At 34.8% G+C, this 23,372-nt stretch overlaps 2 protein-coding genes across 4 annotated transcripts; both read right to left on the reverse strand.

The window, feature by feature from the left end:
- Positions 1–5,068: 5,068 nt before the first annotated feature.
- LOC110633667 (uncharacterized) lies at positions 5,069–23,101 on the reverse strand. Of its 3 annotated transcripts, none has more exons than XM_058143573.1 (3): positions 22,532–23,100; positions 22,021–22,333; positions 5,069–5,533 (listed from the first exon to the last, which is right to left on the reverse strand). In XM_058143573.1, the coding sequence occupies exons 1-2, from the start codon at positions 22,871–22,873 to the stop codon at positions 22,067–22,069; spliced, it is 609 nt and encodes a 202-aa protein (XP_057999556.1). In that variant the 5' UTR covers positions 22,874–23,100; the 3' UTR covers positions 5,069–5,533; positions 22,021–22,066. The 3 variants fall into 3 exon arrangements, with proteins under 3 accessions (XP_057999556.1, XP_021638072.1, XP_057999557.1); XM_058143574.1 differs by lacking the exon at positions 5,069–5,533 and adding an exon at positions 19,224–19,933 and having other exon boundaries at positions 22,532–23,101; XM_021782380.2 differs by lacking the exons at positions 22,021–22,333; positions 22,532–23,100 and adding an exon at positions 5,685–5,999.
- On the reverse strand, positions 8,921–11,308 carry LOC110633654 (uncharacterized). Its single transcript, XM_058144738.1, has 4 exons — positions 11,165–11,308; positions 10,712–10,949; positions 10,003–10,638; positions 8,921–9,681 (listed from the first exon to the last, which is right to left on the reverse strand). Exons 1-4 carry the CDS (start codon positions 11,306–11,308, stop codon positions 8,921–8,923), a joined length of 1,779 nt encoding a protein of 592 aa, XP_058000721.1.
- Positions 23,102–23,372: the final 271 nt, after the last annotated feature.

Here is a 23,372-nt window from a genome sequence, read left to right on the forward strand (position 1 = left end):
CTCAGTGATGCTTGGACCAATCTGTTGCTGGGTTTCTTCTTGAATGATCATGGAGTATGCTTGACGAACGTTGGGTAATGGTTTCATCAGCAATATGTTGGATCTCACAATCTTGTAAGGATCATTGAGCCCCATGAGAAATTGCATCAATTTATCCTCCTCTCTTTCGGTCTGGTGATCATTGGTGCGATTGCAAGTCACTGGTGTACGATGAATCTCTAATTCATCCCACAAAGCTTTGATTTTGATGTAGTAGGTCGCCACGGACATTGTACCCTGAGTGATTGGTGCTATTGCTTTTTGGATTTGGAATATAGCAGCAGCATTCTTCTGAGAAAATTGATCCCGAAGATCATCCCACACTTGTTTGGCTGTCTCGGCATTCATGAGGCTGGATGCTATATCGAGTTTGGTGAATGAGATATCCATGAGAGTATCATCTTTGTTACATTGGTTCCATTTTTCAAATTCGGTTGGTATTAGTGGATGATGGCATTTTGATAGATCCATCAATGAAACCCAATTTTTTCTTGGCAATGAGAGCATGCGTCATACTTTTATACCAGGATTGATAATTTGTTCCGTTTAACTTAGTTGGAACCAACAAGTGTCCTGGTTGATCAGAATGGTGGATGTAATATGGATGTGATGGATCCATAATGTCTGATTTGGATTGGTCTGAAACTTCTTTTGACATTGAAAAACGAGTGGAAGAAGGTGAACAATTTTATACAGAGTACCAAGATCGGCGCTCTGATACCATGTCAAATAAGATAGAAATGATAGGAAAGAAAATTGTATATATTCTTCAAACGTGATGTACATAATTTATACACAGAGACTGCACTAATCAATACATTTACAGCACTAACTACTCCCTTATTATAGGCTAATATAAAGCTTATTACTATATTTATACAGCAGCTAATTTAGGTAAAGATAATTACATAAAGGGTAACAAATATCTTTTCCAATAATGTCATTTCATCTCAATCTATGGATGAATGTTCTTTTTTCATTTATTTGTTGTTTCGTCTAAAGGTGTGGGACTGGGATTGGGATCCCATATAGAATGAAGATATTGGGGTGGGACTCTGTGGCGTGGTTTATGTAAACATTTCGTTGTTTCCCAGACGTTTCACCTCTCATCTTGTAAGAACATGTCCTCTTAGGTACCTCTTTGATTCCGTACAAAAAGATAAGATTACTCGTCTTGACAGCCTTGCACACTTGCTCTGAGCCCCTCACTCTTCGTTGTCTCTTCTGGGCAGTGTGATCCTATGTATTTGAATTTCTCTGGTTCTAATATCAATTCAATTTCAGTTTTGATTTCAATTTGGGCAAATCTAATGATTTGAAATTTTTTTATAAAAAAAAAATTAATTTGAATATACAGGTAACATTTTTTTTTTTTTTTTGTATGTAATGGGATGCAGAGCAACAGTTTCAATACTACTAGAGACATGGAACTCAATATTAGAGAGAACATTGGGAATTAATGTTTGTTTAATGAAGAAATGTCATTCAACAGTCAGATCACTGTGGGATCACATGATGAACAAATCATAGAATGGTTATGGGAGGTGGGGATACTGATTTAGTTGCTTCCTTGACATTTATTTTCACCCACTCAACTTGTAAGAACCCTATCCCCACTTCCCTCAGTACCACTTTGATTCCGTACAATGGGATAAAATTACTCCTCTTTACTTCAACTCTTTCCTATCCATCTTTCTCTCTTCCCAAACCTAAATCCATTCATTAAGTTCTCATCCAAGAAAACAGCTCATGCATTTCCAGACATAGCAGAAGCTAGCAAGTAGCAGCCGCATGAGCGTTAATCTCAAATTAACAGGAGTCAATTATATAAATTATTTTTCGTCATTCAACTTTGTTTAAAATCAATTTTACATCTTGTGAGTAACGTTCGATTAATGTACATTTTTCAATGATTGCTACCGAACTAATGATCTTTAATTTAGTAATATCAAAGTCATCTCCAAACTAGAGTTATATTTTCAATTCTAACTCTGCAGCTTTGAATAGAACAGCATGTTGTAGGCCAAATGGAGAAGATGTATGCATGAATAAGGTTCAATGTTAAGGGTCAGAACTCCAATTTGGTTTTTTAATATTATTTTATATACTTTACACAATAATTATTTAATAAAAATTATTAAACTAATAAAAAATAGTGACGCTTTGCATAATATTTTTCATAAATAATATAATAAATATCATTTTAAATTAACAATAATATTATATTTTTATTAAAAGTAAATAATTTAATTTATGTTTATTAATTTAATATAGTATTTGTTCATATTTATGTCATTATTTTTTATTAATTTAATACATTTTATTAACATAATTATTTTATAAAAAAAAATTAAATGTTATTTACATTAAAATTATGAAATAAAGCATTTTTTTTTTAATTATGAAATGCTTTATTCAAAATAGAATAGGATAATTATAAAAGTGGGCATTTCTATGTATAGGCGATTTATTTCAAAAATTGACGATATCTTTTTTATTATAAAATTTATTAAAATATTTTTAAATATTTTAATTTTTTATAATTATTATTTATTAAAATTGATATAATATTTTCTTATAATATTCAGATTTATTAAAAAATTCAATTTTTTAACATAAAAAATTACATTTCCACATTGATTGTTTAAAAATTATCACTTGTTTGGGACAAAAAATATATAACAAGAGCTAAGGGTGCTAGGGTGGCCATGCCCAAACATTTTTGAAAATATTTTAATAGTATAAATTTAATATTTTGTTAATTATTTTTTAAAATTTTCATTAATTTCTTTCAATATTTATAAAAAATTAAATAAATGTAGTATTTTTTTTAATTGGCCCTTAAATTTCTTATTGATCTTTAATAATTTATCTATTTTGATTTAAATATAAATATTAAAATTATTTAATTATCATTAAATAAATAAGTACAAAAGTCTAATTAAAATTAATTATTTAAACTTTTATATTTACAAATTAAAATTATTTTTCCCTTCATTGGGTAGATATAATTTTTTTTTCTTTATTTTTTCTCTCATTTTGCTTTCTCTCCTTATATCATTTAAATTAAAAAATTATTTATTTACATATGTATAAGTAGATAAAAATTTTTATATCAAATCTCATGCAAATTTCAAATTGATCAACTTATATATATATATATATATATATATATATATATATTTTTTTTTTTTTTTTAATGACGTATTAAATTTATTATTTTATTAATCTTTAATTTTATGTTTGTTTAATCTTAATGATTATTATTTTTGTAATTTTATATGAGTAGAATATAGCCATATATTTATATTTTGCTTTGAATTAATGAATTTTATATAAAGATTTAATGCAATATTTTGATACCGGCTGAATTTTATTTTTTAAAATAATATCATTTTTATTATAAAGTCATAAAATAATCAAAACTATAATTTTGTAATATTTATATTTATTATAAAGATTTTGTTATAATTTTTGAATCAATAAGTAATTCTTATAGTTTGATATTGTGCCTTATTTCATTTACTATATATTTTATACATTATATAGCATGTGAATAATTTTATTGATATATTATGATTGGCCCGATCCCTTAATAAAAATTTCTTCATCCATAAATTTCACAAAATTAATTATATGTAACAATTTATGAATTTCACAAAATTTATATTTAATTATAATTCATATTTTTTTAAAATAAAATATTATTATGATGAGTAAAACCATATGATGAGTAAAACCATATGACAACATAAATGATTAAAATAATGTGCACCATGTAAAGTTTAGCTGCACCAAGACCGAAGCCAGATTCATTGCCAGTCACGCAAAGGGAATATACCAATCGTAGCCTAACTTTCCAACCAACAATTGCGAACCCAATAATCTCCATAAATGGAGCAAGTCGGCTCTACCATAGCCAAAGATGCTGCTGTAGAGGTCATTGACCGTCACTGACCCTCCAAGATGACCTTTCTAGCCGTAGTGTAGAGGCATATCCTAGAGATGCTAACAGCCAAGTGCAAGAGAGATCCTTAATCTCAAAGAGTATACCTGAGACCTAAATGAAGCTCCACAACCACAAAAGATGAGAAGCAGAGCAAACAAGCCAAACACCATGGCCACAATGCAGATCTAAAGCAGGGATCCTCTCCCTTTTACCCAAAAACTTGCAAAACCAACCACATAAACCATTATTTACTCCCATTCATATGAAGTAGAGTGGACCTTAACTAGATGAGGAAGAAGACCATCTCCTTCCCCTACCTCGAAAGGTAGGGGAAGCTTTCAAGAAGCTACTTGGCTCAATGATTCAAAGAGGTACAGCGAGGAAAAAAACTAGAGAAGAGAAAAACTGTTGCTTGAAATAACAAAATTCTCAATATTTCTTATTTAGTTGGATAGTTCATAGTTTACAGTGTATAATCATATAGAAATAATTTACAAAATTATAAAAAAATAAAATGATATAACCAACCCCAATCCAATTTGTTAGCGAGGTAGGGATGATGGGAATGATAAACTTTGCTCCCCTCAGTACAATACCATTACCTTGTTTTGTCAAACACTTAACATGTTAGCTATGATCAACTACAAGCTAACAACAACAACCATCAATTTCAATTATATTCAATGGTTAAACTAAACAAGCTTTAACTACCATGTGCCTTTGGCCTTCTATCTCTTCCTTTCCATGGAAAAACACATACCATGATGATCTTGAGAAATCTAGATGTTCTAACTTTTGGGGCTAGCAACTATGATGCACAAAGTATGCTATTTTGGAATGTGAATAGTATCCTAATGCATGAGCAACACCAGACATTCAAAAGTTGACTGGAAGTCCAAATGTGACAAGCATCTCCTTTCTCCTAAATAATTGTCCACCAGCATTTGGCGACGGATTTCATTAAGATATCCAGGATTAATTTGAGTTGAAGTACTGGCTCAGACAAGAACATTATTCTCTAGTCGTTGAAATGTCTAACAAAAAAAGCTCAAACAACACACACTGATATTGGTGTGAAAATTAAATATTAAAAAATAGTATCCTTTTAAATATAAATATTTAACTTTTTCTTGTTTATAAAAGTACTAAAAAAAGTGTTTCTTCAGACACAAATATTCAACTTTTCATAGGGGTATGAAATTCATAGTTTCTTTTTTTTTTTTTTTTTTTTGACTGAAAGAGCATGTACTCTAGAAACACTCAACAATCCCTCACACATCAAACGGTTGGTTTGCGCTGGAACACAGTTCCAGGGTCATCATCGCAAGGAAACACTTGGAAGGCAGTAACCTTAGCAGCAGGTGGACCACGGCGGCACCTCTTCTCCATCTCTTGCACCTTATCAGAATCCCCAGCGAAGAGTGCTTCCACAGAACCATCCCTCCTATTCCTAACCCAACCTTTCAACCCCAACTGGGTGGCATTCTCCACTGTCCAGTTCCTATAGAACACTCTTTGCACCCTCCCCTTGATCACGGCCCTCACCTACACATCAAAAACCAAGAACCCATTACTCCAAAATCATCAAAGTAATATAACAAAGAAATTGATTGAACAAAAAATAACATCTTTAATCAACTAACTAAGACAATCAAAACCTTTTCCGTTAAATTCATAGCACTCAAGAGCCACATACCGTTTTTGTTGAGGAGGTAGACTGAGGTGGGTCAGTATTGGCTTGAGGAGGAGTGTTCATAGAGGACAAAGGAGAGCGACGTTTAGGAAAACGAGATTGTAAGAGAGAGCAGTTTAAGACAAGGTCAATAAGAAAGAAGAGAAATGGAACAAATTTGTTGATCATAGCAGAAGTTTCAAATTTGTTGAATTTTTATTTTAGAAATGAAAGTATGGGAGGAAAGAAAGGACTGAAAATATTAAAAGATCACTTTATTTATTTTTTTATAAATTAGTTTTCTATGCGTTATTTTAATAATAATAATAATAATAATAATAATACAGAAGCTTGGAAAATGAATAAGAGTACATTCTTGTTTGTCTGCTTATTAACCTTAACATCAATGGCAAAGTGAGGCAGAATTCTAAGACTCTCTGCACATTCTAGGCGATAAAATCAAAATAAACACAGAAAATTAGCAGCCACGTTTTTTAAATAGAAATACATATTTATAATATATTTGTAAAAAAACAAACCATTAATTGATTAAATTTTATAAAAGAAGAAAAATGTGCAAAAACTTTTTTCCTATTATTAGTTATATATTCAAAAAAAATTAAATAGCTAAACTTTAAAAAAAAAAAAGAGGAATATAGTTAATTATTGTTTCATTAAGTTGTAGACTATCCTTTCTAAACTCTAAATAAATTGTTTTAATATTCAGAATATCATTATATTTTTATTTTTTAAAGAAAAGAGAAATATTTTTATAATTTTATTTTTTATAATATGAGACATACATTAAATATTTAATCATAAAAATTTAACTGCTAACCACATCATTGTTAGCAACACTAGCTAGACATTAAATTACTTCAGTGACATAACTATTTAAATAATTATTTTTATATATTATTTAAATAATTATTATAGACTGAATCAAAGTTTATTAAAGTTTATTACTTATTCCTGTTATTTCTTTATATAATAAAAAAGCTGGTGTGATTGATCTCAAGTTTAACAGATCTTCACATTCATGCAAAGAGACCTCAGAAGGCAAAAGATGGAGCCCAGTCTTGAGGGGATTTGCAAGCCAATCCAAGAGCACAAAGTCTTAGCTACTTGTTTCTCAACCTGGTAATTAATATGAAAATTAAGAAACACCGCTATAAGCAAAATACACTCACCCTACATAGCTACTTCAAATTCATTGGCTTCTTTCAATGAGAATGAACTAGCAAGCCACATCTTAATTTGCTTGGAAGAAATTTCTACATAGTAATGATTACTGAGTTTAAGCTACTGAAGTTATAATTAAGTCTAAAGCTAATGATATTGCATATTATCTTACTAAAGCTAATAAATTATGTACAAATAAAACCAAATTCATAGAATTGAAACTACCAAAACGTTCATAAACCATAAGAAAAGAAGCAGCAGGAGAAACTTGGAATAAAATGAAAAGAACATCAAAGATACCTAGAAACCACCAAAGCTTCTTAATCCGAGGACGCTCTGCGACTCATCCAGTTGACAAGGAATTGCAAGAGCATCTTTATGGGAATCCAAATTCTTCCTCAGCTTGCTTTACCTCAAGAACTCAGGATTATTAAGAAAATCCAATTCAACTATGACACCTTTTTGGTTCCCAACCTTCTGTTGCAACCACCACAAAGTGACCTTCTCTCATCCACTAAAAGATGGTAAGAGACCAGTTTGCAACTTTCCCATAATGAATCTCATCATTCTAACACTTCCCTTCCTCACTCCATAAATATTTTTAACCTTACCCATTTTGATTGACTTGCAGAATGTTTAATTTTTTTTTTTTACAAAATAAGAAATACATAACAAGTAGATGGTATCAAAATTCTGGAAATAGTGATGGACAGTGGTGCCATTGCATGTGAAGGTTCAAGAATCTTCACTTCAATTGCTTTCCCTTTATTGGTTGAGTTTATTTGAATCTTTGATATCCTGTATTATGACAGCTGCACTAATGGGGTCTACTTCACACTTTATGCAAGTAAGACCAAAAAAATACCTATGATAAACATGTGCACTTCTTCCAGCCATTTTACACATCCTAATCTAAACAAGCAAATATGCCATCCATTTACTAATTGCTGGACTAGCCCTGGGCCATGGCTAACACAATGGTGATTTAAAAAGAGAGAGAGAGAGAGAGAGAGAGAGAGAGAGAGAGAACACTCAATTAAGAGAATTTTATACTTCTCTTATTGGAAGATAAAACTAATTAATTCTGCTATTTGTCATCAAGGAACCAAGAAACTGCATGAAAATACACCACCCAATATTTGGACTAATGATCATTGCACTATTAGAGAAAGCACGATTCTACAATATATATGTATATAAAAATCCCAAGAAAACATAAATATAAGTGGAAACTCGAAATGACAAAAGAACAACTAGCAATAGCACATCGGGGTGTTAAGCTAGCTTTCAATAAGGGGCTTGATGGTAAGAAATGAAGGAGGAGAAGCTAAAGAAGGTCTCTCTAGAAAAGTAGCAAGGAAATAAGAACTTGCTCATCAACTAAAATATGTCAAGGTCACACCACATACTTCATTTGAAGTCCAGAAGCTAAATATGCTGAAACTGTAAATAGACAAACAACTATCCACTTGCTAATGCCCTATTTATGCAATATGGGAAGATGAAGATCTTAATGTAAAATAAGGAAATTAGTATTTCACTTATTTAGGAAGTCTATTAATATTATTATTATATTTAAGGATTATTTTATTTAGGGAGTTTAATTGGTTTAGTATTCTTAATTAGATATAAATTAGGGCTTCCTAATCCTAATTTAATTAGAGTTGTAAGATCTATAAATAGAGCTAATTTTTCTATTATTCAGTAGCTTTGGACTATGATTAATCAAGAACAATACAATTTGAGAATTAGTTCTTTTTCCCGAAGGATTTGCTCCTTTTCTTTACCCTTGTTCCTTTTTTTCCACATCACCTATAATGAGCATTTGTCATCTCACCTTCAACCCACTTAGCGAGAACAGCCAAAATGTGTACAACATGCCCAGTAAAATAAAGGTTCAGTAACAACAAATAATACTATGAACTAAAAATGTAGGACAAGATGCCTTCTGTGTTCAGGCCATGGATCATAAGAGTACATCATTCTATCACCCACATTTTTGTTTTTTATCAAGAGAAGAAGAGAATACTGATATTCATGAAGGAAAGATTATAACCTATCCTGCTGTAAAAGAGCAGCTAACTGCTGAGAGGGATTAGAACTCCAACCCTGAAGCAGGGAGCCAACTCTAACAGTAATGCCAACCAATTAGCACAACTATTAGCATCTCTAAGGACATAACAAACTGAAAACAAAGGATAGGAATCCAACATTACACGAAGGTCATGCATAACAGCTTGGATCTCCCATGGAATGGGAAGGGACATATCTGACAGCAACTTAATAAGAAGCTGAGAGTCTGACTCCAGAATTACTGATGAGTAGCCTCTGTTGATAACAAAAAGGACAGCCTCTCTTAACGCTACACCTTCGATACCCAAAGGGGAGAGAGCAGTAAACGTAGCAGCACATCCATCTATCATACTACCCTCTGCATTGCGCACAATAATCCCATACCCAGCCATTGAATTGTCACTCTTAAAAGATGCATTGACATTAACTTTTACAGAACCCAGATTAGAAGCAATCCATCTAACCTGCAAAGGAGCTGGGGAAGCATTACTTGACAGCTGAGAATGATGTTGCGGAGTAACCAATGATCGCACCTCTTCAACAGCATTCTGGGCTTTACGGATAGTCAAAACTGGATTCGGTGGAGAATAATTAAAAATAGCAGCATTTCGCATTTTCCAAATGTTCCAACAAATTAAACCAGCTAAGCAAAGAACATATCTATCACTAGAATTCAATACTTCTTGCAATCGTTGCCACCAATCACCAAAAGTAGAAAAGCCAATCTCATTAGGAGAAAAACCCAATCTAGATCCAAACCATGTTGCTTTCGCATGAGAACAAAAAAACAAAAGATACTCCAAAGTTTTCTCATGATAATTACACAAAGGATAAGCAGGGGAGGCCACACATTTTCTTTTAAACAAATTGGCTCTAGTGGCTAATGATTCACTACTAGCTCTCCATAAAAAGGTGCAGACCTTACAAGGGAGATCTAGAGACCAAATGCTCTTCCAAAACTGCAGTAGGGGCCTCCTTGATGTCACTGGAGAAAAATTTGAGAAAGATGAAACCTACCATTTCTTCAACATAAAATACAGAGACTTTCCAGTAGGCTCCCCGTGATTTGTAAAGTGCCAAATTATACTTAGCTTTGGGGCAGAGTTCCCCAACAGAATCTTCATAATTTCCTCACATTCCTCCATTGTGAAAGAATCTCTTAATATGCATGGATCCCATTTCTTAGACGCCCCATTGATGAGGTCTGCCACATAAATTATAGGACTATCATAGGGGTGCAAATTGTTAATTTTAAAATTACGTAAAGTTGGAATCCACGGATCATTCCAAGCATTAATAAAAGCACGTCCCGTAATGTTCCATCTCAAACCATTTTTCAGTGCGTCCTGCCCATCCAACACATTGTTCCAGCCCCAGGAGGGATGATAGCCTCTCTGAGCATCAAGAAAATCAGAATAAGGAAAAAAAATTCCTTTCAATATTTGCACCCACAGAGCTTGGGAATTCTTTATAATTCTCCAAGCCTGTTTTGCTAGGAGAACTAAATTAAACAAGCTGAGATCTTTGAAGCCCATCCCTCCTTCACGCTTGTTCCAGGAAAGTTTATTCCAACTTAACCCGTGAATAGTCCCTCTATCCAATGAATTGCGCCACCAAAATTTTGCTACCATCTGATGCAATTCCCCGATCAATCCAACTGGAAGCTTAAAAACTGACATTACAAAGGAAGGAATCGCTTGCACAACTGCTTTGAGAAGGACTTCTTTCCCAGCAAGAGATAAAAAAAATAAAATAAAAAAAGATTATTCAACCCTTAAGCTTTTTGAAAACTCTACCTTTTAAGAAAGATAGAGCTTGCTTCTTAGAACGACCCCATTCAACTGGCAATCCAAGGTACTTGGACAAAGATCCTGAGTTTGGGATTTGGAACAAATTTTCTATCTCCCTTCGTATGCGGGTAGGAGAGTTACTGCTGAAAGTGATGTCTAACTTATGAGGATTAATTTTCTGGCCTGAAGACAAACTGAAAGATTCCAACATAGACTTAATATGAGCTGCTTCATCCATAGATGCCTGACCAAATAGGATAGAATCATTAGCAAAAAGGAAATGTGTTAAAGTAGGGCAGTGCCTATTAATTTTAAAACCCCGAATTTGATTGCTATTCAAAGCATACTTAATAATTCTAGAAAGGACATCTAAAACCATCAAAAAGAGATAGGATGAAATTGGATCCCCTTGTCTAATCCCTCTTGATGGTTGAAAAAAGCTTGACCAATCCCCATTACTAAAACAGCGTATTGAACAGTAGTGATGCATTGCTTTATCCACCCCAACCACTTATCACGGAAGCCCATTTCCTTCATCACCAAAACCAAGAAGTCCCAGTTTACACTGTCATACGCCTTATGAAAGTCTAACTTAATAGCCATTGCTCCCTGCTTACCCTTTTTCTTCTTCAATGCATGGAAAGCTTCATGGACTATAAGGATGTTATCTTAGACACATCGATTAGGGACAAATGCAGATTGCAGTGGGGAAATAATATCCTAAAGCCATGGTTTCATTAGCAAGAGCCTTTGAGATTATCTTATACGCAAAATTGCACAAGCTAATAGGACGAAAATCCACAAAACTCAGAGGATTACCATTTTTAGGGATTAAAGCAATACGAGTAGAATTAATATTGGGGGGAAGAATACTAGAATTGAAAAAATCCCTCACCAATTTAATCACATCTTGTTTGATCACTGCCTAAAACTTCTAAAAAAATATTCCTTGAAATCCATCCGGTCCAAGAGCTTTGTGAGCCCCAAGATTGAAAACCACTTCCTTGATCTCCTGATCTGCCTGGAACAACTTCAAAAAGTAAGAAAGAGCCTCTTTTTTATCTCTTCATCCTGATGGAGCCAAGTCCTAGCACCATTCTTAATTTTAATAATTTGATTCGTTGTCTCCTTTTTGTGGCTGTTGAATGGAAAAAACAGGTATTTTTATCCCCATATAATAGCCAATTCACTCGAGACTTTTGAAACTAGTACATCTCTTCGAACTGCCAATGCCTTTTCAACTGGTTTTCAGTTTGATCAATTTCATCTGGCAATGCAAGGATTCTTGGAGAAGATTGTAATCTATCCAATTTCCTTGACAGATCAGCAATATTTTTCCTAGAGTTACCAAATTTCCTCTTGCTCCAACTGCTCAAGACTTCCCTGCATTGATCAAGTTTAGACAATAAATGGGCAAATGACTCTTGTGATGACCAAATATTTGTAACAATATCCTCACAAGGAGTAAAGGTGGTCCATCGTAAGTCAAAGAATTCAAGCCTCTTAGATTTGAGATGAAGCATCAATAAAAGAGGCCTATGATCTAAAGCAACCATTTTTTCATGAATCAATCGGCAAAACGGGAATAGAACTCTCCATTCAGGTGAACTACCACTTTATCAAGTCTCTCCAAAATACATGCTCGCCCTTGTTGCTTGTTGGACCTAGTAAACCTTGGACCTTTGAAATCAATTTCCCCAAGCTCTTCATCATCCAGAAAAGAGTTAGTAAACCTTCTATTTGATTGTTAATTCTCCTTCTTCCTCATTTATCCAGAGTTGAATTACAAATATTGAAATCTCCCATTAGCATCCATGGCCTCCCATCTTTGAAATTCAGCTTCTTTAATGCATTAATAAACGCAATCCGATTGTTTGCCTCTAGATCCCCATAGACAAAAGTGGCATGCCACTGAACATTATAGGTAATGACCACATCAATCCAACGCTTTGTTACCTGCAGAATCTGAATTTGAAAACCATCATTCCACCATAAAGCTAAGCTATCAGATTTTCCTTCCAGTTCAATATACCAAGATTTGACAAAACCCAACCGAATACGCCATCTTTCTAAGTACATCTTCTTTTTCTTTGTTTCTGACAAAAACATAATCCGGGTTTATTGACAGGGATGAGCTCTCTGAGAGTTTGCATCGTCAGGAGTTGCCCGGCCCCTTGACAATTCCATCCTAAGATAATCATGGCCGCCATGGTGGCTTTTGGCCAACCACCTACCTGATAAAGTCAGTCACTTTGATAGAGCTCAGGAGAGAGATTCGTCGAGCTAAATGTTTCAGCTTAGGTTTATGGTGTTTGATGGCTTTGAAGAATTTGAAACTAGAGGATGTTCTTTGGGCTGGCTTGCCAAAACATTGATAGCTAGTGCTGGGTCACTAGATGGATTGGGCTCATATACATCCAAACTATCCAGAGAAATAATTGGGTTACTAGCCAGGAGATGTATGGGTTTTCCTATTATTTCAGCTCAGGATAATCTGGACAAATTCCCAATAGCAGACCATGATTCACATTGTGGAAAAAGAGAACAATCTACAAAAGCATCCTTCACTTTCTTGGAAACAGAGAACAAAGATGGGTATGGTTTTCTTTTCAGAGAAGGAAGTTGGGCTATGGATTTGTCAGAGGAGAAGGTATCACTCGTGTGTAAGGATTGATTTGATTGTGCCAGGGTGATTTTACTTGTGGTTCCAATCCTTTCTAGGGTAATAGCATGGGGAAAGGATGGATTTGGTATGGTAAAAGAAGGTTGTGATGATTGCTGGGTAAGGGATGGAGATGTAAAGTTGTCAGATGAAGCAGCTAGGATACTGGCTTTGAAGCATAATAGTTCCAAATACTGACATGGCATGGCTTTGGGGTGTTTCACATGGAACTAAGTCTTAGGATTGGTGTAGTGGAGTTTGAGAAGCACGCGTCGCTACTACCAAAATTGCAGATTGATTAACCAGTTCATTTCGATTTGTTGAAGAAGACTCCCCTCCCAAAGACTGGCGTTTTTTAGTGGTCCAAATCTCAGCTCTCATCCAATGACCATGTTCTTGTCTTTTCCCTCTATTTTCCGGAGCAACCACTTTCGCAATGTTGGGACATGTCTGAATCTGATCGCCTAAAAGCCCACACATATAACAAACATCAGGAAGCCTCTCATACCTCAATCCAAACCTTTCTACTGACCCATCCCTCTTCTTGTTTGTGAAACTTTCAATCAGTGGCTTATCAACAGCAATCTCCACTTTAATCCGCATACAAGGGCCTATTGATACATCTTGATCCTCGGCAAAATCCGGATCCAAGAAACCATTAAACATTTTTGATACTTGGGAAACATTTTGTCTTGTCATTTGATTCAAAGACAAGCCATGAATTTGAACCCAAAAAGGGCATGAAGAGAAATCAACTTCTTCAATTTTTAAATGAGGAGACCACTGCTTAAGAACTAAAAGTTGATTACTAATCAGCCATGGAACACCTTCAAGGACTCTTATTTTATCCCTTTCATATTTGAAAGTAAATAGAAAAGTATTTTTGGTTGTGGATATGGCTCTGATACCATGTAGAAAGAGATGATTATCCTTAATTTCAATTAATCTGTACATGGGTGTATATATATACAATTGATTCCTGTAATTATGTTCTACTAATTATGAAGAAATCCTAAATAAGAAATCCTAAATAGGAATACAGAATACAGAATATACAGAGAAATACTGTAGTGATTGACTTTCCATCTCCCCCTCAAGTTGGAGCATAGATGTTAATCATGCCCAACTTGTTACAAATGTAGTCAATCCTAACTCCATTCAGAGCTTTTGTAAAAATATCTCCTAACTGCTCTCCAGTTTTGATGTGTCCTGTTGAGATGATCTGTTGTTGAATCTTTTCAAGAACAAAGCGACAATCAATCTCAATATGTTTGGTCCGCTAATGAAACACCGGATTAGAAGCAATATGGAGAGCAGCTTGATTATCACACCACAATTTTGCAGGCAGGGAGGTCTTAAAACCTGTCTCATCTAGTAATTGAAGTATCCACATTACCTCACATACTGATTGTGCCATGGCTTTGTATTCGAATTCAGCACTAAATCTAGAAACTACACTCTGCTTCTTGCTTCTCCAAGACACCAAATTTCCTCTAACAAAAACGCAATATCCATTAGTTGACCTCCTGTCAATCTTAGATCCAGCCCAATCGGCATCTGAAAAACACTCAACATTCAAATGCCCATGATTACCATATAACGAACCTCTTCTTGGAGCGCCCTTCAGATAACACAAGATTTGTCCCAAGGCTTCCCAATAAGCAACAATTGAGGAAGACATAAACTGACTTACCACACTAACGGCATAAGCAATGTCAGGACGAGTGACTATAAGGCAGTTTAATTTTCCTACCAATCTCCCATATCTCTCTGGATCTTCAAACAACTCACTATCCCCTGCTAACAGTTGTAAATTTGGAGCCATTGGTGCACTACAAGGCTTAGCACCTAATTTTCCTGTCTCTGTCAATAGATCGATGACATATTTTCTTTGAGACAAAAAAATACCCTTCTTACTTCTCATAACTTCAATAGCCAAGAAATATTTTAACAATCTCAAATCTTTGGTCTGAAACTGGGTTTAGAGGAAGGTTTTAAGAGATGAAATACCTGCAAAGTCACTCCCAATGATGACAATGTCATCCACATAGACTACCAGGAGAATTAGACCAACCTCATATTGCCTATAAAATACTAAGTGATCAAACTTACTCTTTTGCATACCAAATTCCTATACTGCTTCACTGAATCTCCCAAACCAGGCCCTAGGACTTTGTTTCAAGCCATAAAGAGACTTCCGAAGCCTACAAACTTTACTCAACTCAACCTGGGCAACAAACTCAGGTGGTTGCTCCATATACACCTCCTCCTGAAGATCACCACGAAGGAAAGTATTCTTGATATCCAATTGGTGTAGGGGCCAATCATATGTAGCTGCTAAAGAGATAAACAAGCGAAAAGAAGTAAGTTTAGTTACAGAAGAAAAAGTGTCAAAGTAATCAACCCCATATGTCTGAGCATATCCTTTTCCCACAAGGCGTGCTTTTAACCTAGCCACAGAACCATCAAGATTTACCTTTACTGTAAATACCCATTTGCAACCAATAACTTTCTTACCAATGAGCAAAGGCAACAGTTCCCATATACCATTAGCATCTAAAGCCTTCATTTCCTCTTTCATAGCAGCACACCAGCAAGGATAAGACAGTGCCTCACCAGCAGTATTAGGCATAGGAACAGAGTCTAAAGAAGTAACAAAACGTCGAGAACAAGAAAAAAATTCATTATAAGAAACAAAAGAAGAGATAGGGTAAGTACATGAATGTTTACCTTTACGAAGAGCAATGGGTAAGTCTATATCAGAATCATGATCAGTATGAGGTACAGGATCTCCTAACGAAGTAGCTGGTAGAGGATCTGAGTCAGGAATCTCCAATCTCCTGGAATAAATATGAACAACGGGAGGTCGAGTAAGTCTATAGACAAAAGGAACAAGCTGTGAAAGAGGACTAGACATTGGTTGGACAGTATATATTAAGAGATTATCCTCCTCCCCCTGACTCTCATACACAGATGATTGAGGAAAAAATGGAATGGACTCAAAAAATGTGACATCTGCAGAAACAAGATAACGATTAAGAGTAGGATAGAAACAACGGTACCCTTTTTGGAGCTGAGAGTACCCAAGGAAGACATATTTGAGAGACTTTGGATCTAATTTAGTAACCTGTGGACGAACATCACGCACAAAACAGGTACAACAAAAAATACGGGGTTCAACAGGGAATAAAGATTTTGTAGGAAACAAAGCAGTACAAGGAATATCCCCATTAAAGACAGAAGACGGCATACGATTGATAAAAAGCCATGGCGTAGAAACTGCATCCGCCCAAAAGTGTTTAGGAACTTTCACCTGAAAAAGAAGAGCACGAGTTACCTCAAGAAGATACCGATTTTTTCTATCGTCCACACTATTTTAGGATAGGGTATCCACACAGGAAAACTGATAAAGAATGCCATTTTGTGTCATATAAGACTGAAACTGTGCTGAAAATTATTCTTTGGCATTGTCATTTCTTAATATGCACACAGAAATATTAAATTGAGTTTTGATTTCATTACAAAAGGCACAAAAGATAAAAAACAACTCAGAACAATTCTTCATTAAATATAACCGGGTAACACGAGAGTAATCATTAATAAAAGTAACAAAATAACGAAATTCAGTTTTAGAAGTAACAGAACAAAGACCCCAAACATCAGGATGAACTAACTCAAAAGGGGATGAAGCCCATTTATTGATTCTAGACACAGAAGGTAAACAATGATGTTTTGTAAACTGACACGACTCACATTCTAGTACTGATAAAGACTGAAACTGAGGACACAACTTCTTCATGGTAGACAAAGAAGGATGGCCCAATCTACAATGAGCTTCAAGAGGTGTTAAGGTACTGAAGCAAACAAGAAACCGCGGTACATGATTTTTCAAAATGTAGAGACCACCTGACTTAGGGGTGGCCACAGTCCGATTTTGAACCGGAGCCGAATCGGAACCGGTTCGGTCAAAACCGGACCAAAACCGGTCAAAACCGGAACCGGCTTCAAACTAGACCGAAACCATCCTTCTGCAGTTTGGTTCAGGTTCATATTTTTTAAGAACCGTGAATTGGCAGTTCTGAACCGAATTGAACCGACGATTTCAAACCGAATTCAACCAGCGATTTAAATATAAAAAAATTCAATAAATATGTTACCTCACTCATAATTCATTTATATATATATATATATATATATATATATTATTAATTCTCAACACAATTATTCTCTGCATTTTCTTCAATTGTTAATATTTTTTCAATTTTTCTCAAATTCTCTAAATAATTATTTTCCACACTCATTTTAATTTTTAATACTCTCTCAATTTTTTTACTTTATTATTTTATATACTTACTGAAATTTTCAATACTATTTCAATTACTTTGTTATTACTTTAAATCCTCAATAAAATTTCCAATACCCTCTATTTTAATTTTTTTCTCTTTTATACTTTTTAATTATCAATTATTATATAATTTTTTAAAAAAGGCAAGTAATAGAACTACAAATTTTTATTCCTCTAAATCCTAAGGGAATATTTAGGCAAAATTAAGTTCATACACTTTTTGCTAATTTCTTTAAAAAAAAATTAATTTCATCTCTAGTTTTTTAATCAGGTTCAAGTCTTTATTTATTAAATTTTTCTTAAAGATAAATTATTTTCTTTCTTTTTTTTTCTTATTTTATTTTGATTGAAAGATTTCTAAGAAAAATTAAAATATTTTTACAAATATAACTTAAATTTTGAATCAATAAAATTTTTCTCTAATTTTTTTTGTCTAATCTACCTTTAAACCATCCCTAAACCACTTCCAAATCATCCTCCAAACTGTCTTAAACCGTTCTTTTTTGAACAGCCCTTTAAACCGTTTTAAACCGAGGCTCAAATCGGAACCGGCGATTCAGTAACCGTCTTCTAAACCGTCCCCTGGCGGTTTGGCTCAGGTTCATGATTTCATTAAACCTAAACTGGCGGTTCCTGAACTGTGGCCACCCCTAACCTGACTCACATCCTCTACCAATAATCTGCTTCATCGTAAGATCCTGAAACAAACACTGGTCAGGAAAAAAGAAAACAGAACAATTAAAGGTACTTGTAAGTTTACTAACAGAAAATAGATTAAAAGAGAATTTTGTTAGACACAAAACAGATAACAAAGAAATTGACGAAGTCGGGTTCACAGTTCCAAAACTCATGACACAAGAAGTAGAACCATCAGCTAAAGTAACAATAGAGGAAGTGAGATTTGTCGCACCAGAATCAATAACCCATTTGGATGAGGAAGACACAAAGCATGTAGTGGATTTACCTGACTCAGCGATCGCAGTGACAGAGGAACTGGTAGGCTTTAGAGATGCCTGATACTGGAAAAACTGTGCAAAATCCTCTGCAGATACCAAAACAGTTTTCTCAGAGGGAGATACTGTAAAATCCTCTGCTGCCATATTTGCCATCTGTGATCGCTGATTTTTTCTCTGAAGTTGCGGACAATTATATTTTGTATGGCCAGGCTCATGGCAATAATAACAAATGACTCCTCTTGAATCCTTATTAGAACTAGCCTCTTCATTATGCTGATTACTTTTGTTGCCTGTAATTCCTCCTCTACTTCCTTTTCTATTACCCTGTTGTCCATTTGGATTACGGCTAATAAGAGCACTACTGGCAGGCTGTGAAGATTGGGTACTCTCTGTACGAAGGACCCGAGTGAACATTTCATGCAAAGAGGAAATCTCAAAACTGGAGAGAATCTGAGATTTAGCAATCTCATACTCTGAAGGAAGGCCTGCAAGAAAACTCATAACAGCTAGTTGCTCCCGTTGGACCTGCTGAACTTTCACATCAGGACTAAAAGGCAACAATACATTAAGTTCCTCATATACCCGTTTAAAATCCATAAAATAAGCCGTGAGAGACTTATCCTCTTTCTCAGCACGGTAGAATGCCTTACAAACATTATAAATACAGGAGATATTCCCTTTACCAGAATACAGAAAATCTAAATAATCCATCAATTCTTTAACAAATTCACAGCGATTAATTAAACTACCTCACTGTGAATCGAGTTCCGAAACTGCAAAAACAACCAAGCATCCTCCCTTAGCCAAGTTTGTCGTGTATCATCAGTAGGTGGATCTTTAGTAAGGTGATCATCCTTATCAATGCTACGCAAATAGACCCTAAGAGTCTTACTCCACTCCAGGTAATTCGAACAATTAAGTTTGTGTTCCGTGATCTTAGTCATCAGCGAAATCACATCAGAAATAACATTCTTATTGTCTGCCATTTGTTCAGACAAAGAAAACTAACCGAAACGCTAATCCAAAGTGCTTACAGCAACAAAATAACCCAAAATCACAAATCAAGCAAATACCGAAATAGGATCTGAGAGCCAAACCTCAGAAGTCCTTTAATGGTGTACTGGATCAGGCAACAGCACACAGTGGTGGAATGAGGGGGTTGAGTCGACACCGGCAATATTGATCGGAGTCCAAACGGCCGGTCGGCGGCCAAGGTCTCTCCTGAGCTGGGTGGTGAGAACAAATAATCACCCTAGATAGATGACCTGCTCTGATACCATATAGAAAGAGATGATTCTCCTTAATTTCAATTAATCTGTCCATGGGTATATATATACAATTGATTCCTATAATTATGTTCTACTAATTAGAAAGTAATTCTAAATAAGAAATCCTAAATAGGAATACAGAATACAGAATATACAGAGAAATGATATAGTGATTGACTTTCCATAACACAAAACATTTTTAACATGAGTTACCTGATATTGCTTGACTGCAATAATTCACCCAACCAATATGGTACTAGAAACCGTTTCAGCAGCTTGATCGTCTGCATTTAATTCTAACGTTACCTTGTCCCATGACAGAGAATCAGTTCGTTGAAAAAGCTCATTTATGGCTAAATCTAACATCCTCACATTGAAAGCCAAAACCCCCAGCAAGGGATGAAGAAACCCAAGTTGAGAAATTCTGAACCCACGCTTTAGATCATAATCACACGAACCACAGATTAAAACAAAGATGGAAGAGAGAAATGATAAATCTCCTTAAGCACGACTACTACGAAACTACCATCTTCACTAAAGGAAGGGACTGAGGAAGTTTTACTCTCAAGAAAGAAAACACTCATCTTATCTATAGCCATATGATGAAATTCATCTGCAACAACTCATGCAGTGAATAACTCAACGTTCTGAGCTGTCATAAAGAACATGCCTTTACAAGCATCTGCGATGGGAAGAAAAGAACAACTACAGCAAATGATGACAAAAATTAGCATCACAACTATGCCACTGCATACAAAAACAGTACCCAACAGTTACATCACACTAGATTTCATTTTATATACCAGTTAAGTACAAAATTTAAGCTCAGGAAGCTTAGACACGTAGTGGAATTGCATTTAGTGACCATTGCCATTTTCCTTTTCCAGTTTCAAATAACCATATCTGAAGCTCAATTTACCCACAAGGGACAGAAATCACTTTCACTTGCCCAAACCCATTTCACCCTCAGCCAGCACCAGCAGCTTTACAAACCCTACATGCACTCAATAATCTGCTCCAATAAAGAAACTTTTACATTGCATGAACCTGTAAAATACACCGCCTAAACATCTGCTAGCAGCTTCTCAGATGATGAAACCAAATCATCATAATCATCAACACCACTCATAGAGGGAGTGGAAACATAATTCGAACTTGGATGTAATAAATCATTACCCTAACTAGCCTCAAAATCTCTTCATCTTAAAACTTAATAAGCTTAGTTCAAAAGTTTTGCTTGCATGATTTCACCATGGAAAGTGGAATTTGAGCACACATGGTGAAAATCCTAAAGAAGTAAAGGTGGGCATGTGAATAAGTAAATTGTGATTAATGACACTCCAATGTGTCACTCTCAATATTTCTCCTTTAGCTAGATAGTTCATGGTCAAATAAAAATATAATTTTTGATAATTTATAAAATTATGAAAGAAACAAAATGAGATAACCACCCCAATTCAATTTGTTCATAGGACAGAGATGAGATGGGAATGGCAAACCCCAACCCAATGCCATTACTAAATATCATCTGCCTTTGGCCTTCCTTCTCTTCCTTTCCATGGACAAACACATGCCTAGATGATCTTAATCTTAAGAAATATAAAAGTTTAATCTTGGCTAGCAAATATAATGCACAAATTATGCTATTTTGAAATGTGAATGATACTTGCTTTAGCACCACATCCTAAATTCCTAATGCATAGCAATACCAGACAATTCAAAAATTGATTGGAAGTCCAAATGTGATAAGCATCTCCTTTCCCCTAATAATTGTCCACCAGAATGTCGACAGATTTCATTAAGATATATAAGATTAGTTTGTGTTGAAGTACTGGCTTAGACAAGAACATTATTTTCTACTCATTGAAATGCCAAACCATACAGTCATACAACATAAAACATTGGAAAGCAAATTAGATATTAAAAGAATTGAATACACATAAATTCAAAAAATATTTCTTTATCATATCATTAAATAAGTTGATCAGTGATTCAACAGTCAGAGCTACAGCAATAACATGTATATCCTCCTAATTTCCCAAAAACGGTTTAGAAATAAAATTCATGCAGGGAGAGATGCGTACATACTAAAATAGGAATCCACTTTTTAAGCATATTCATATGCATGGATCAAACCGTTGGTTTGCGCTGGAACCCAGTTCCTGGGTCATCATCGCAAGGAAACATCTGGAAGCCAGTAACTATAGCATCAGGTGGACCACGACGGCATCTCTGCTCCATCTCCTGCACCTTATCAGAATCCCCAGAGAAGAGTGCTTCCACGGAACCATCCCTCCTGTTCCTAACCCAACCTTTCAACCCCAACTGGGTGGCATTCTCGACTGTCCAGTTCCTATAGAACACTCCTTGCACCCTCCCCTTGATCACGGCCCTCACCTACACATCCAAGACCAAGAACCCATAACACCAAAATGACCAAGCAACACTAAAGAAATTGATTGAACAAAAAAAAAACATATTTTTCCCATGCAACTAAGCAACTAAATAAAGCAATCAAAATCCATCACTGAAAGCAACTTCTTTTCCACTTATAACCACTTCCCATTAAATTCATAACACTCAAGAGCAACATACCGTTTTTGTGGAGGAAGTAGACTGAGGTGGGTCAGAATTGGCTCGTGGAGGATTGGTCATGGAGGACAAAGGAGATCGGAGATGAGGAAAACGAGATTGGAACAGAGAGCAAAGAGAAGGACAAGAAATAAGAGAACTAGGGCAAACCGAAAGAGAAGAACACAGAGAATAAGAGCGATTATGAGCGAGAATGGAGAGTCTAGAACGACGATTAGCATTCTTGTCGATGTGGGAATTGATCCATTTTCCTCTAACGTTCGCGTGAGATATGGGAAATCTAGTGGTGGCTCCTGGGCGGGCGAGAAATAGTGGTGCGAGTGTTGGTGGCTTTGCCGACGCCATTCGATTTTGTTGACTAAATTCCAATGATTTTATGGATTGATTTGTTTACATGAATCTGATTCTGACGTTTTGATGAGTGGGCCTGGAAATGATTCTTGATGTCAGGTGAACATTGCAGAAATTTCAAATTTGTTCAATTTTTGTAAACAATGAAGAAAATAAGTCTCTGTTTGGGAATGAAAGTGTGGTATTTATTTTTCTTTCTCCCTTGCCCTTTGTTTAGACGGACGAAAGGAAAAGGGAAAGAAAAAAGTTCCCTACTTATTTTTATAGTAAACAGAGGACGGAAATGAAAGAAAGTTACATTTCTCTATTTCTCATCATTATCTTAAAATATTTCTTCTAATGTTGAGTGAAATTAAGAGAATTAAATATTTTTTTATATTAAAATTACTTATATGCTCTTAAAATTATATAATCATAAAATAATAAAAAGTAATTCTTTGAAAAAAAAATACCTCTTATTTAAATAAAATATTTAAATAATAAAAAAAAATAA

This window comes from Hevea brasiliensis, chromosome 3 (genome assembly GCF_030052815.1).
Source record: "Hevea brasiliensis isolate MT/VB/25A 57/8 chromosome 3, ASM3005281v1, whole genome shotgun sequence".
Lineage (NCBI taxonomy): Eukaryota > Viridiplantae > Streptophyta > Magnoliopsida > Malpighiales > Euphorbiaceae > Hevea > Hevea brasiliensis.